The sequence below is a fragment of the Pollicipes pollicipes genome, unplaced genomic scaffold (assembly GCF_011947565.3).
Source record: "Pollicipes pollicipes isolate AB1234 unplaced genomic scaffold, Ppol_2.1 Scaffold_5724;HRSCAF=6776_pilon_pilon_pilon, whole genome shotgun sequence".
NCBI classification, from domain to species: domain Eukaryota; kingdom Metazoa; phylum Arthropoda; class Thecostraca; order Pollicipedomorpha; family Pollicipedidae; genus Pollicipes; species Pollicipes pollicipes.
Window position 1 is genome coordinate 44,134,967 of NW_023596746.1, and position 16,082 is coordinate 44,151,048.

Consider the following 16,082-nt stretch of genomic DNA (forward strand, 5'->3'; position numbering starts at 1 on the left):
ACTAATGCATTTTTCAACCAATAGCAGTTAACTTCTCTATGGCAATAGCGTAACTTATAAATGGCAGATCTATGGGGCTAGAGGAAACCCTCCGCATCCACCACACCCCACCCGCAAACGTGTCGTGGGCGTTGATATGCGTGCCGCCACAGGCTGCACCGGGACGGGCCGCAGTTGATCAGAGACAGGTACGATCCACCTTGGTAGTGGGTCACGTCTACCGCGAGACGTGACCATGCGTCGGGGACGTGCAGCGGGCCATGCCGCCACCGCGTTGGCGCTGGGTCGATGGATCGGCACACATCGCACCGACCCACAACCGATCGTGTGGCGGCTCGCGACGCCCCCCGCGCTACGTCGCGCCTCACGAAGTACAGCGTCCGGCGGATTCCTGGATGGCCGGCACTCTCGTGTGCAGCGATGATCCGCGCCTCGATGTCCATACTATTACTGCCCTTCGCCGCGTCAGCACCATCATGTACGGCGGCAGCTGCCGCCCTGGAGCCGATGCGCATGCTCTCGTCACATCCCACGGCACCTGCACCCCCGGTGCGTGCTAGGATCCTAGCTGGCACACCGTCGTCTACCTGAGTCCCGCGCAGCCATTCCTTTGGGACAAGGGTCAGAGTATCCGCTAGGTTTTCATCCGTCCGCACCAGCGCGACTGTCAGCGTCAGGCTCAGCTCATCCACCAACTGCCGGATGACGTCAATGCGCCGTCGAATCAGCATTTCGCCATGCGCCTTGGTGCGGAGGCGCGCGCGGCCACTCAGCACGTCGTCAATCCACCGATGGACCGTAGCGGAGCCAGTGCGGAGGTCGACGATCTCCATCCCCCAGGCGATGGCCTGGTTGATCCCGCACACCGCCATGTTGATGTGTGTTGACGTCGCGGTTTCAGGGCGCAGCCAGCAGGCATCCTGGACCACACCGTCGTCTGGGCTCTCGATAACCACACCTGCAGCAATGGCGCTGGCGTCCGTCCAAACGATGACCTTTTCACCTGTCAGGCGCCACGAGCCGCGGGCCGGGTCGTTCGTCCTCGGTATATCTGCCGTCTGAGAGACCTGGGAGAGGAGTGCTACGTCCGTGGTGGCGTCATCCCATCCATGCGACGGCATTCACCCTGCGCTTCAACCAAGCGACAGCAGGGCGAAGCCAGCCGCTGACGGGCAGATGAGCCGCCAGCCGGCCGCACCATGCGAACACAGCGCGCCGCGTGACCTGCTCCGGTGGTGCAGCGACGCCATTGTCGCGCGACCAGTGCAGTTTCCCATCCACCAGCTGCACGCGCAGGCCGAGCAGGCGCGCGCCGTCCGCTTCACGCTCCGGCGCTTTGCAAGTCAGGCCGAAGCGAGCGAAGTGACGCACCACGCGGTCTGCGCTCACGATGTCCTCGTCGACCAGCAGGTCGTCCACGTATGGGAGCACGGCGCGCTGCGTGTCGGCGTCCTCCGCCAGCACTGCACAAACGACAGCATCCATGATGATCGGGGCGACGTTGAGCCCAAACCCCAGTCGTGTCAGGCGGTAGCGCTGTCCTCGCACCATGACCGTCTGGTAGGGCCGCAGTCGGCGTTCCAGGCGCAGCTGCAGGTGCGCTTTGCGCAGGTCCACCACAGCGACGCGTGTCCCATGTCGCCGCCACTTTCGGAGCTGGTCGGCGCAGACGTCCGCGCCCGCCGTGTGGGCCATCACGAAGCTGTTGAGCTCGCGATAGTCCAGGAGAGGTCTCACCTTATCCTGATTCGCCTGCCGTACCGCCATCAGCGGCACCAGACCGTGCGGCGGTCCATCCACCTGTTTGTCGTACGGCATCAGCCAGCCCTTGTTGATCCATGCGTCGATCTCCGCGTCGTACGCCTGCCGCGCGTCCACGGACACAGGATACTCGGCCACCAAGTTGCGTAGACATTCTGGACCTGTGCCGTCCGTCCACTTCCAGGCGACCGTCCACGCTTGCTACTCGCCGCTAAACCTCGCCGTAAAGTCGACTGCGTCCACCTCCAGGCCTCGCTGGGTCACAGCTGCCGCCGCACAGAACCGCACATCTGTCGGCGTCTGCATGCTGATGCCTCCCAGGGCAGTGATGCCACTCATGCCGAGCATGATGTCAACACCCAGCGGTCGGTCCGGCACTACCAGGACCTCGAGCGTCACTCGACGGTCCTTGCTATTAACCACTATGCTGCCGGTCCCGCAGCATCTGAGTTCTTGGCCGTTAATCGTGGCCATTTTCACCGTCCGCGGTGTCCATTTTTCGCAGCGGCCAGTGTACACGAGCCTGTCCGTACAGCCCGTGTCCACCAGCACGCTGACCATCCGCCCGTTCACCTCCAGCCGGGTGATGGGCGGCGCGCCCCTTAATGGCGGGGAGACGGCGCTCACGCTGACGCGGCGTCCCCCCCCCCCCCCCCTTCCTCGACTCGTTTCCCGACCGACGCTGTGGACAGGCGACGGCGATGTGGCCCGACTCACCGCACGTCCAGCAGCGTCGCAGTGGGCGTCTCGCCAAACCCGTCGTCGGGTCTCATGGAGGCGCCTCTGCACGCGCCGCGGCCGCTGCCACAGCGACGCGTTCATCGCTGAGCACGGCTCGCGCCCGTGCGAGAACGCTCGCTAGGTCCAGCGCCTCCGCGCGGGTGCCGCCCGGGATCGTCTTGCACAATTCGTCTGGCAGGTCGGAGACGAATGCGCAGACGAGTGCGCTGTCAGGCACTCCGCCGAACAGGGTGGCGAGCCGGCGCAGGTCTGCAAGGTACATGTCCGCAGACTCACGAGGTTAACGCGTCGTACAATGCGTCGCGCACGGCGTCCGCGGAGTCCCGCGATGCCTCTGGCATCTGCAGCCAGACAGCGAAGGCGCCGCCCGTGAGCCGTGCTGGCAGGACGCCGGTCAGGTCCACGCCGTGATGCCTGCACAGTACCGCAGCGCGCGTGAACCACTCCACGACGTCCGACGACCCATCGTACTCTGGGATGAGCCGGGCGTCAAACGGCCCGCTTCCATCCCGCGTGACGGCCCTGCTCCCGCTGGCTGACGCTGGTGTTGCTGCGCCACCAGCCGTGATGAATGTCGTCACACCGCCTGCAGCTGCTGCCGGGGTCTCGGGCATTCTGGCCGAAATAGCTTGTATTCGATGATGAAAAGAATTATCGGTCGGACTGTCTCACACGCAGCGGTGACCTGCCGCACACGACGCCTGCAGGGAGAGACCCACCCCACGCGCCCGAGCAGCACCTCTTGTACTCCTTCTAAGGCTCAGCCCCGCAACACGATCTGCGAGCGACTGGCCGGCACCACTGTGACGCACCGTCCCGAGCCGTGATTGTTCCCCTCACTCAGACATGAGTCATCGCCCCACTCGCTTTACATGCTGACACATGGTCCCGGAGCATGGTCCACCGCTACATTGGGTTCGAGTCGGTTTTGGCAGCCGCTATTTCACAATGACGGGTATGGCCTACGGCCGGTGGCAGCGGGCACGCGAAAGGCCAGGTGACGCTAGAGAGCAGGACGGACTGTGCCACATATTGCACCACGTTGAACTTTCTGCCATCAAGTTCTGCCGTTGCCATGGAATTGCGGAATGGGATGGTAGGGATCAAGATCAATCCATTCCTTCAAAAAGGCTCGGATTAAATATTTTAAAAAAGAGGTGCTACTGCGGTGGCATGACTGTTGACCGCATTCCAAACTCCTCTAGCTCACATGAAATCAGTTGCATCCTAAGAGCGTGATGTATTTTAAAGTACACATTTACACGGGAGCATATGTTTTGGTAAAAAAAAAAAAATCGGCAGTTGCAGAACACTACTGAATCCAGGCCATGGGACGGCTCCGTGGACGCTAGAAACCATAAAAGGTGCTCGAATATGGCGATAATTACAGGCAAAAGTACGCGTCATGCGTGTGAATAGCATGTAAACTAATCGTGCTATGCTGCGTCTCTCAGTATCCACAGCTATCCAATCTGGCATTGGACCTGGTCACCGCTAGACCCGAAAAGAATGTCCGAGCGTCGCAGACGAACACTACCGCAATTGGTCAGCGATTGCGAGAATCGGCTATACAACCCTGAACCGTGCATCCGCACAAATACGCAGCCACCGGTGATAACTGAGCCAAGCCCATTCACACCGTGCGACTGCAGTACATCGCCCTCTGTCAAACGACAAGGATCACACCCACTGAAATGTGCTATTGAATTTTTCCCTGGCAGGAGGCCGGGCAGCCCTTCTTGCTTATTTATTTCCAGTCAACGCCCATGACAGCAATGCTTCATGTTCTTAAAATCGGGGCTGAGACGCCCTGGTTCCTGCTCTTTCTCTCTCCCTCCCACCCACCCCTATTCCTGAGCTATTGTCAAGCAACACACTAAGCAGTGATGCCAGTTGAGATGCCAGCTGTTTACCTAATCCATGGGTATGCCGATTCACACAGCTCAGCAGAGTGTAAGCGTCCTCACAAATTGCTTGATAATCTCAGAACACAAGTTGCGTGAAGAGCATTTTTGGACGATACCATTACATCAAATTGTCTGGAGCACATTTCATCGCCATCACTCAGGATCGAACGGCAAGGAACGGTCAGCCAGTTACTCATTCCTTATGGGTAGTCATATGGCCGTTCATGCAGCAGTCCACTTGCTTCGGACGTCCATGCGACAGCCCGTACTGGCGGGCGCGATGAGCCATCAGGTCGTCCACGCCGTACATCATGACACAGCTCCGCACAAGCATTTTTGCCAGCCCGGTCATGACAGTGAGTTGTGGCAATGGATGTGCGGCACTCGATGAACGGAAAGAAGACACTGGGCAGCGACAGCTCGCCAGCCGAGACGTATGCAGACGCCAATGCTTTTTTCCAATTCTTCTTCAATTCAGGTACAAAACATTTGGTTCATTGCCGGTGCTGCGGGTCAACGGGCCTTTGCATATGTACAGAGCAGAGAAAAAATGCACAGAACAGGGAGGTAAAACAGTTTCAGAATAGCTGGTTGAACTCCTCGTTTCCATACAGTGACCTGTAGTGCACAATGGGTTTTTGTGAGGAATGATCCAGCCTTGAAGACTGTTTATAGTCACAAAAACTGTGATAAAGTCACAAAAGGTACCATATATCAATGGGATGTTTGCTGTTGTTGAAAGCTGTAAGGTGGAATGACCAGTAGCTGCAAATATATGATCAAAATTAGTGTCACATCAATCCCAGCATATAGCTGCCACAGCAAAAAAGTCATAATGCGTGCACAGAGAAGAGGCAAAACAGTTCAAAATTACCTCAGACTGGGCATCACTTACCAGATTGATCTTTTTTTCGCAGTAAAGGAATCTCAGCCCTTCAAAAATACTAGCTCATCATGATGTTAGTTATTTGTCTTTTACAGCCCAAACTTAGCACTGGCCTAGTTCTTTGGAAGTGGCATTAGATGCAGGCAGTAGTTTCTGAAGTAAATGGAACTTTGAGGATGCTTAAATGAATTAATTCTTAAGATAACCTGAGCATGGGTAGTTTGAAATTGTGTTTATGCTTTATAAAGGAAAACCTTTCCCACTTAACAAAAATAGTGAGTACCATGGTCAAATTGGCAGGTTACATCTCAGGACTAACCATATCATTTTAAAGCCTACTCTTTAATGCAGAGTATGTGACAGAATCATGTGATATTGACAAAAGTAAGCGTACACACCAATAACATGATTTAAGAAAATGTGAAGATATATCCAATGTGGCTTTAACAAAGCTTCAGTTATATACAATGGGCCTACATGAGCATGTGATTACCAATGCTTTTCATGCTGTCCTTTTTAGACTGGTCGGAATTGGTCTTGGAAGGGAGCCAGATTTCACCTTAAATGGATGCACACCTGGGCCCCGTTCTTGATGGGGAAATACTGCCAGATGCTCCGCCTTTTCCGGTAACGTATGACGTTCCACCAGGGAGCTGGAATCGCTTTTGAACTAGGGTGAGAGTGAAAAGTTCCATCGCAAAAAGACCACGCGGGAGTGAAAAATCAATTAAAAAAATGGAACTTATGAGCTCGTGACTGATGCTTCAGCAAACGAAGACATCTATTTCAAGTTGGCATAGACGTAATATCAGGAACCTGTCAAAACCATTGATCTATAAAGGACTAGACGAACTTCTCGATTTTACAAAACGTTCCGCCCGGCAACGCTGTAGAAAGGCAAGCGTTTTTCTGCGGGGAGCCATTGGAACTGCTACACGCGGGCGTTTCGCGGTGCCGTATGGAGCGAAAATTGACGAGAAGCTGCTCTGCGATCGGGTGTAGTAAGAGGCAGGGCGATCGGCCAAGACATGGAGATTGCTTGTCATTCCACAAGTAAGTATTTTCGAGCTTGATCGTGCATAAACTGGTGATTTTGTTGTTTGCGGGTCTGCGCCATGACTGTCACCCTGCGCATTTGCTGGTAATCGAGATGGGGATAGAAAGTTATCTCCTTAATTTGTTTTGTTCTGATACGCTGTGTGCTTTCCTGCTATCATCTAGGCATTTTATCACAACCGAATCCAGTTGCATCCACCTGTAGGATAATAAATATGCGTGTTGGCAAGTAGGAAGATGGAATGAAGAACATCTAGGAACCAGAAGGAAGTACCTTTCAAGGACGGGCGACATCAATGTTTATCACTTCCGAAAGGCTGTCGTGTGCTACTCCACACTGATGGTGTGCTGGCACGGCATTGATATTGCATTTGCTTCCTTTGGAGTGGAAAATTGCAACATAAGCATGCTATTTGCATGGTTACTAGAGCTCATGAGACAAGACTACGCTGGCCAAGACAAGACGTAAACTAGGCAGTGAAAACCACTCCCTGTCATGTGATTTTAGGATAAAGACAGAGTCAAACGAGTGTCTTGAAACAGCTGGATGTTTTAGCTCTTTGCACTCTAAGAAATCCTCGTAACGGTTAAAACTGTGCCAAATGCAACATTTTGTAATCCAGTTCAACCTCAGCAACAACTGAACTTGTGTATACTTCATAGAGCCCAGAATTTAGGCTTTGATTTAAACCCTCACAGTAAAAAGTTGTGTACAAAACAACTAAAAAAATTGTTATTGCTGGCGTGGGCCTTGCACACTGCTTGCTGCACCACAGATTTAGTAGATTAACTGACTGACAGGTATGTGACAAAATGCTTTTTATTGTTATCATATTGTATATAGAGCTAAATGAAGGTGCTAGAGGAGTTCACAAATGTCCTGTGCATCTGCTGACAACAAAATTGTATAACTTTCATACTAGATTCTGTTGATTGAGACTGTGCTGGGAAGTGAGAGGCCCACACCGGTGATACCCGAATTTCAACTTTCCAGACAGGGTCTAAGTGCGCAAATTCATATGGAACTTGTTATCAAGTTGCCTCGCTATTGTCTGAAGGGAACATACAATGAAATTCCAGCTTGCAGCCCACTTACAACCGCAAATTTTCATTTGAGTACAAAGACACAACCAGACATAACCCCATCTAAGGGACATGTTCTGCGTCGTGGAATATGAATGGCACCTAACTACCACTCCAGCTCATAAGACATCTGCAAATGGTGATGGTGCCATGGTGACAATTGTGGCAACAACATAAATGTGGCAAATTGCGGTATGGTGACAATTGTGATGCATGGCATGCATTTGTTACATAATGCAGGACAGCGTTCAGATCATTAAGGTGACATGGTCATAATGTGGATCTCAGCTCTGCTGGGTGTAATGCTTGCAAAATGTGGACCAGATGTAATCAGACTGGGGTGAAAAATGCTGTGGAAGGTGTATGAGGTGCATTTTGAAGATGCATTTTTTGTTTCTGCTCCAGGTACCCTCATCATGACCTGAAGCTGCTGAGGAAGTGTATCACTGCCACAAGACGCCAGGGAGAAAAGCAAAGGGCATGGAAGCCCTCTCAGAGTGCACTTCTATGCAGTGACCACTTCATAGAGGCTGATTTTGAACCATACCGTGAACGCAGAATGCTGCGTGAGGGAAGCATCCCATCATGGTTCATGTTCCCCGAGTAGACAAAGCCAGTGGCCCGCAAAAATCCCCAAAGGCGTGTTGGCCCATGCACAACTCCACCCAAGCCAAAGCATGTCAGGCACCTGCTTCTCGGGCAGCCACACCAGCCCGCTCCAGAGGAGGCACAGGTGCAGCCCGCCCCAGAGGGTGTGCTGCTGCAACCTGCTCCAGAGGAGGCACTGCTACAGCCTGCCTCAAAGCGGCAACAGCTTCAGCCTGCACCAGAGCAGCAACTGCTACAGCACACCCCAGTGAAGCTCCAACATCACCCAGGTGGCCCAGAGCATAGCTATAGCGCAAGTGCAACAACTCGACACATTTCCAGTCCACTGAAAAAGATGGCTGCAAAGGTTCGAAAATTGCACTACGAGCAGAAGAAGCTGCGACAGAAGCTGCAGAGGCGCGACAGGCGGCCCAAGTGCCTCAAAAGTACTCTGGATGCCATCAAAGAAAGCCGGATCGTCGATGCCGAGCTTCTCGAGGTGATCCGATCTCGATTTGAAAACCTAATGGTGTCAGCGTTTTTCACCAACGAAGTTGTCAATGGTGGCAGGAAGAAGCGAAGTGGCCAGAGGTATTCAGAAGAAATCAAGAAGCTCTGCCTCACCTTCCACTACTATTCCCCGAGAGCATATAGGTTCCTCTCAAAGAACTTCTCACTGCCGTGTGCAACATTGCTACGAGAGTGGACGAGAAGCGTCAGCTGTGAGGTGGGCGTCCTCCACGAGGTGCTACAGACGCTGTGCTGTGAAGTGACAGCCAAGAAAATCGACCCCAACTGCTGCTTGATGGTTGATGAGATGGCGATCCGGAAGGCGAATGTGTACTCGCAACCCAAAGACAAGTTCGTTGGTCATGTTGATTTGGGTGCAGGGGACGCGGAGGACACGAGACTGGCAACAAATATCCTAGTGTTCATGGCCGTTGGTCTCAAAGGTGTGTGGTGCCATCCTGTCGCCTACTTTCTCACAGACCACATTTCAAGTGATACTCGGACAGAACGGGCCAAGACTGTTCTGTGTGCTTTGAGCGATGCAGGACTGAAGGTGCGAGCGTTCGTGGCCGATGGACTCCAAGCCAACCTGTCCATGTTCGGCCACTTGGGCGTTCAGAACCTGCAGCCAAAACAACTTCAGTTTCCCATTGTTCCTAACTACTTCCCGCTTCCTGCAACCAACCAGGTGTTTGTTCTGCTGGATGTGGTGCACATGCTGAAACTGCGGTGAAACCTCCTTGGTGAATACAAGAGACTTCAACTGGATGGTGAAGAGGTATCCTGGAAGTATATTCAGGTAAGAGTATGCCAAATTTAGTAGTAATAGTAATAATAAATAATTTGGTGGTAATTCAGTCCCAGCAAAACCAAGTATAATGTTAAAAGACTACTTTTTACGTAATTATCACTCTGTTTTTCTGCATATATATATATCCCATCATCTGTGTAGTTCGCGTCTAGATGCATGGGTAGAGACTTGAGAGACTTAACTTAATCTGAGAGCACGGCGATACTCTTACACTAATGACTGAACCTGTTCAGCTCGTTTTCAGTATTCTGCAGCCAAGGTAAAATAACGATTGTGGATACCTTCACAGGCGCTGTACGACCTGCAGCACAGCGAGGGTGTCCGGGCGGCCAACAATTCTCTCGCCTGCACGTCCGGTACGAAAAGAACAAAATGAAAGTTAAGCTTGCTGCCCAGCTGTTCAGCAGCTCGGTGGGCAAAGCTTTGCTGTACTTAGAAGAGTCGGGCCACCATGAGTTCATCGGAGCGGGGGCAACAGCGCGCCTCATCCCGCTTGTTGATCAGGCATTCGACTACCTCAACAGCAGCAACCCCTACGGGAAGGGCTTCAAGACTCCTGTAACTGCCAACAACTTGATGTGAGTTAAATTAATTAGCATTAAGAACAACCTGATAAACCGAAAGTGTGTTTTCGTTCCCCTAAGGAAATATGTTAGAATTGCCAAATACCAGCTATGACATACACAGCATCAACAATCATGGCAGTGAAATGTTCTTTCAAAATGGCGTTGGCATATGGCGTGATGTGCTTTTGTGTTTGATCGCCCGTTATCCCCATAGGCAGATCAAGCGATAGGAGCAAAATGTCCCAAAGTGAAATGTGGGTCAAAAGTATGCCTTACCTCCCTGCAGCTGGCCACTTATGTCTTATGCTCCCCCATCCCCACCCCATCCCCCCTTCCAATCACCAGGAAAAATTGGCCATTCAGGTATGTATGGGCAATCCCCACCCCGGTCACCGATTAAGAACGCGTGAACTGCCCGCTCCCCCGCAAACAAAATGTAACAACTGGGCGACCTCTGGTTATCAGCAATTTATTTTGAACCTTATGTTGTGAGGGAGGTTTGTGGCCGAGCAACTGTCTCAGTAAAGGCTATAGATGCTGCTATTATTCCTTTTTGAGTGTGCTGACTGATAATCATTTCCCGCTAGGCTCCTAGGTGAGTTTCTGGCCGACTTCAGTTCCGTGCTGTTCCGGCTGAACGCGTACTGTAGCATCAGGCGAACCGGTACTGCAGACGCGACGCTTCACCCCGGTCCTGGGTCTCTGTCTCGCGACGCAGACCGTCATGGACGTCAGTGAGGCCCTGCTGGAGGAGGGGTTCGTCCATGTGCTGCCATACAGGATGTCCCAAGACCATCTAGAGCTGCTGTTAGGCCGGATCCGATGTATGGGCGGCTTCAACAACAACCCAAACGTGGCCCAACTGCAACATGCCATGCGCAGACTCATACTGCACAACTTCATATCGCCATCTGCCACCGGGAGCTGCATGTCACGGGATGACGGTGACGACGGTCTGCTCCAGATCCGTCGTCCAAAACGGCAGCGGCCGACGCTCAGCGAGAGTGACCCCATGTCCGCGGTCGTGCAGCATCTCCTCACGACGGAGGACACCGGCTCGGGGTTCGTTGACAACCGTGTTGGCTACATCTCCGGTTATTTGTGCCGCAAGCTGGTGGAAACGAGCGCGATCAGGTGTGGTGAGTGCATTGGTGCACTTCTGTGCAACGAGGACGACCCTCCGTCGCATGAAGTGATGGGTCTCGTAAAAGTGCTGGACGACGGCGGGCTGCTCATCCCGTCAGCGTCGACGTACGCGATTGTCACGACAGCTGAGCGGCATTTGACCGCTTTGCATAAGTGTGGTAAGATGGGCCGAGCAAAACTGTCACTGAGTATCCAGTGCAGTGTCCTGGCGCAGTTAATGACTGAACGCAGCCACGAACTGTTCCTTGGTGTGCAAGACCACATGTTCGAGCCGCGAGCGGATGAGTGCCATGCTGTGGTAATGGTAAAGCAGATCGTGGCCAGGTATCTGCGTGTCCGCCTCCATGCCTATGGACAAAATGCTACAGTGAGTGGAATGCTCCGTACCCATGTGAGACACAACCTGTACAAGCAGGTGCTCTTTGCACACCAGCAGTAAATACATCAGTAAATACCTGTGCTGGTGACCGCAAGTAGATTTACTAGTTACATAGTGTTGGGGCTGTAAGGTGCGTGGACATGCAAGTCCTGTGCATTAGCATTGTTAGTAGCATTAACAACATAATAGTTATCATTAACAACATAATATACTATGCGTAGTTTTGGGGCTGTAATGTGTGTCGATGTGTAAGTCCTGTGCATTAACGTTGTCAATAGTACGGTGTACATATTCTGAATAACATGATATACTATGCGCATATCTCGGTGCCTACACAGCTTGCAGGAGTACCGAGCCGACGGTGCTAGACATAGCTTCTATTCTTGTAACGTACCAAATCGAGACATGAGCTCTGGTCTTATCCGAGTGTGGATGGGGACAGACCTATTCTCTCACGCAGGTGAATAGCATGCATGCAGCGCATACAAAGGGATAACCACAGCCTGAACTCCAGCAACCCACCGGGGCAGTTACTTAGCCCGTAAACAAAGACGTAAGAATGTCCTCTGTCTTCCAACAGGCTGATGCAAATGACGACATTGGCGTCAGTCGAATTGCTGCCTGCGAAAAGATTCGCGCTTTCCAACGATTTTGGGTCGTCGATCCGACCTGGGAGAACCCAACTGTCGAATACATTTAAAGCTGGATACAGTTGGCTAACATTCATGACAATTATCTGGTTCGGCTTTACTTCTGACTATCTCAATCCGAAGCCACAAGCCAGGAGAGGGTGATACGACTGGCCCGGCCCCTCTGCCCGCTGGAATGTTGCAAAGGACCACATCCGGATAAGGGTTAAGAACAACTGTTTCCAGCGTTATCATTATGGCATCTTTTCTGTCTTAGAAGGACCATCTGTTTTCTTCTGAGACCAGATATTACCCTGCCTCCCCCCCCCCCCCCAGTTTTGCTACGACGCAAAATTGCAATATCAGTATGCCTAGATCAGTCTGTCAAGCCGCTACCCATGCCCTTGGAGCAACCTTTGCTGTGCCGTATTGCGTAAAATTGATGTCTTAAACAGCCCCAGAATTTTCAAGGCCCTCGCTCCCATCATCTCCCAACTAACTCTTGCCTCTCTCCGCGTGGTGCCGCTAGTGTCGCAAGACGGGAACAACCGGCCGGTCGCCGCGCCAATGGGAGTACGCTGTCTAGACTTGTATAGGTCAATGGACAAAACCGCTTCGTTTTTTAACATCTTAGATCATTAAAGTGAAACAGAATGCATTAACACGCGCTCGGGTTGGGGTGGGGGGGGGGGGCAAATTGCCCCCCCCCCCCTAGGGCTTTTCCCGAATGGTTTCTGAACGGCGCGACGTAGCCGCTCCAAATTTTGCATAGCTGTAGAAAATTGTATAGCGGATCGTTTGACATCAAAATTTTACATGCACCTTGTAAGGTCGCTGGCCTATGACAGGTCAAAGTCAGCCCATGGTTTCAGCGAAGGTAATTTCTAGGGAATTGTTTAATCTGATACGACAACGGAGTGTTTGACGAAGACGTACATCTCTGAGATGCTTTCTTAGGCACCACAAATATTAAATGAGCAACATACGTTAACCTAAGGTCAGATATGATGGTCAGACCAAGGTTAAAACCAACCTGATTTATTACTCTAGGGCTTGCTGTATGAGATAGTCTCTGGCGCTCATTTCGAATTTATTGACAGCAGGAACCGCATTATACATCTTCGGTTGACTTCTTAGAGGTCAGAACAGGCCATTGACCCAAGATGACCGGGATCGAACGTTTTGTTTTCGGAACATACTGCCTAGTGTAATCTTTGTCGCTTATTCAAATGCAAAACGCAGATCAGTCTTGTATCATTATGGTCACTATGACCTTCAAAGGGTCAAACAAGGTCAATGACCTCAAATGGGCTTGTGACCTTTTCCTTAGAGGCAGTTGCCTAGGTTCTGGGGGCGCTTTGGAGACCAACCTGGAATTTGACCTTGTTTGACCTTATTCGACCTGAAGATCATGACCTAGGAAGCTGAAATCTCAAGCTAAGTGAGTTAGCGTGTAGGTCAAGACACCCTGTAAATTTGGTGTCTCTAGCTTTCTTAGTTCCCAAGATCTCAGAGAGGGGGTCAAATTGAACCCCCTTGCCACTTGCCATGCACTTCACCAACTTAACCTAACTTAGAGTAGCCCATATGATGAATATCATCTCAACTCACCTATCTGTTGACAGCAGCACTTGTGATAAAAAACATGATACTTTAGGCCAGCTTTTGGCTGGTTCCAACTTGCATTTTTATTCAGTTCATTTGTGTATGTTTGTCATCAGACATCAGACAAAGCTGACAACACACAAATCAAAACACTTTAAATCACTTTGAACAACTTATTTTGATTTTCATGGTTAATCTATGTCAAGGGCAATAATGGGTATGCTCCTCAAAACGATCTCTCTTCTCCAAAAATAACCCAACTTTTAGATGGCCATGCCAGTATTGCTGCATACCTTTTCAGCTGCAACAAATGCATCCATTTGGGATTGTTTATTCATATTTAATGACAAAGTTTGAGATGTTGGCTTCACATCTTAAATGGGGTGGTCTGACTATTTGTTACATACCAATATTTAACTCATATTACAATTGCTCTGCAGCTTAGAGTATCCCTGTGTTAAAAATATAGTGCATATATACAGTGCAGTCATTTGCCGGTCAGCAAACCATGAAAACTATAGAAAACATGTGGTTAAAGTAGCCATAAAGAACCGCTCTAGGAAATTTGGGGCAAATAACCAAGAATATGGAACAAAATAAGCCCATTGCATGCCTTGTGGCATCATAGTTTGTCTTATGGCAAAACTCGATGCATTAAACCAAAAAATGGCTAACTCTGGTTACCAATCATGTGTTGAAAGCAGGCAAGGTAAGCCATTACTTGGTCCACAGGAGACTTACTGGCTTCTTCCTGCTCCCCCAAAAACAAAGATTCAGTACCTTTTGCATGGTCTGCTGGCAGAAAGAGTCATCCGACTCCCTCCCCAAATATAAAGATCAATCATGCCCACCAACTTTCGAAATTAAACTGCGAAAGAAGTAAGAGGTTTGCATGATAAACATCTCCAGAGGGCAGAATATCGCCATCAAGCACTTCTGTGTTAGCTGCGTCAGGTCTGTCCCAAGTCTCTATATGACAGCATTTATTCTAATGCTAATGCCTTGCCAGGTAGCCTGGTGAGTGAGACACTCGAAAGGCTTAGATTTATCATTATTGAGCACCGCCATGAACCAAGAAAACGGTTAACTGAAGGTTTAAGAGGGCAAAAATGGCGGTAAAAATAAGTTCAGTGCTTCAAATTGTCTCCTTTATTCCCTGTGAATTGTTCACGCTTGGGTGCATATCAAACATGTTTGGGCGGCTGACGAATTAATCCAATTTATATATAAAATACGTACAAGTTTGCAGTTGGAGCATCTTGCGGAGAAATTGGTCAACATTTTAAGTAGCAGATGGTACCTCTAAATGCAATCGAAAAGGATGGAAGAATAAAGTGGTATGACACTGGCATGATACCAAGAAAAACAAAAGTAGCTAAATAAATATAAAGACTGGTACTTTTCTCGCAACATTTTGTAATCAGCCGATTTGACTTAAAAACTGTTAAGAGAGGTGCTCAAATGGTGATATTCATCTTGTAAGTTTAATTTATAAGACATTTCTTGAAATTTTCACTCATGCATTTCGGGAGTGATGCAATTTAGTGGTCAAGTTCCCTCGGGAAAAAATACGTGGAGTAAAATTCTATACCAGGCCTTGCTGGTGTTTACACCAGGCTCTGCTTTCGTGGCGTGGTGGTGAGACCAAAAGCAATAGGGGATGTGTGAAAACCTAGCATTTGGCGCACAGCTGCAGATTGTGATGTATTTTGTAAACAAACCAAACTTAATGCGTACAAGCGGCTGGGGTCGCTGGGGTTCTTGGGCTTGGAGGTACCTGGTGCCCTTGCTCTGTGCATACACAGACATGATTCAGATGTAGGTGAGGCAGGAAATAGCCATTGGTCCAGGTTCTGCGGAGCCTCGTTTATGTTTGGTGGTTTCAAGTGAGCTCGGTTTTGGATGACATCTGAAAACCTCAGAAAGGGAAATAGGGGTTTGGCATGTGCGATTAGACAATGTCAGGCAGGAGTGAAAAAAATCACATAAAATATGGGGAAAAGGAGTGAAAAATTCCTCCTCGTAGGGTGTTGCTGTACACCCAAAGCCGGCAATTCTAGGACATTGCGTTCCACAGCTACGTCATCCACGTCATGGAGAACGCTTCAAGTAACTCCTAAATATGGCGGCTAGTAAAATCGGCTGTTTTCCAACAAACACATTTGACGCGCAGCAGAGGTGATACTGACGGGTCAGAAGAGTCAAATGCAAATACTCGAGGTGCATATCTCATAACAGCTGCCTACACCATGACGACTTTACCCTGTCGAGAATATTACAAGCAGAGAAAGACGGATCATCGCCCTCGACTCCGAAAGACGTTACATTACTTCAAGCGTTGCGCGAGCGTAACCGCATGCAATCGATCATCCCACGGACACGAAGTATAACAGGCACTGGTAACTTAACGCCTA

General features: G+C 50.4%; 1 protein-coding gene across 1 annotated transcript; it reads right to left on the reverse strand.

Annotated features, from left to right (window-relative positions):
- Positions 1-211: 211 nt before the first annotated feature.
- LOC119103095 (uncharacterized) lies at positions 212-4,719 on the reverse strand. The gene is made up of 8 exons (XM_037226544.1): positions 4,679-4,719; positions 2,797-2,916; positions 2,479-2,544; positions 1,984-2,188; positions 1,549-1,938; positions 1,225-1,395; positions 369-1,058; positions 212-217 (listed from the first exon to the last, which is right to left on the reverse strand). The coding sequence occupies exons 1-8, from the start codon at positions 4,717-4,719 to the stop codon at positions 212-214; spliced, it is 1,689 nt and encodes a 562-aa protein (XP_037082439.1).
- Positions 4,720-16,082: the final 11,363 nt, after the last annotated feature.

Bases quoted from the DNA above. Each gene is read 5' to 3' on its own strand.
- LOC119103095 (XM_037226544.1), bottom strand. From the start codon at position 4,719: ATGTACGGCGTGGACGACCTGATGGCTCATCGCGCCCGCCA. The intron at 1,939-1,983 runs GCGAGGTTTAGC...GTCGCCTGGAAG, and splicing joins TGGACGCAGTCGACTTTACG to TGGACGGACGGCACAGGTCC. The intron at 1,396-1,548 runs GTGCGAGGACAG...CTGGTCGACGAG, and splicing joins GGCCCTACCAGACGGTCATG to GACATCGTGAGCGCAGACCG.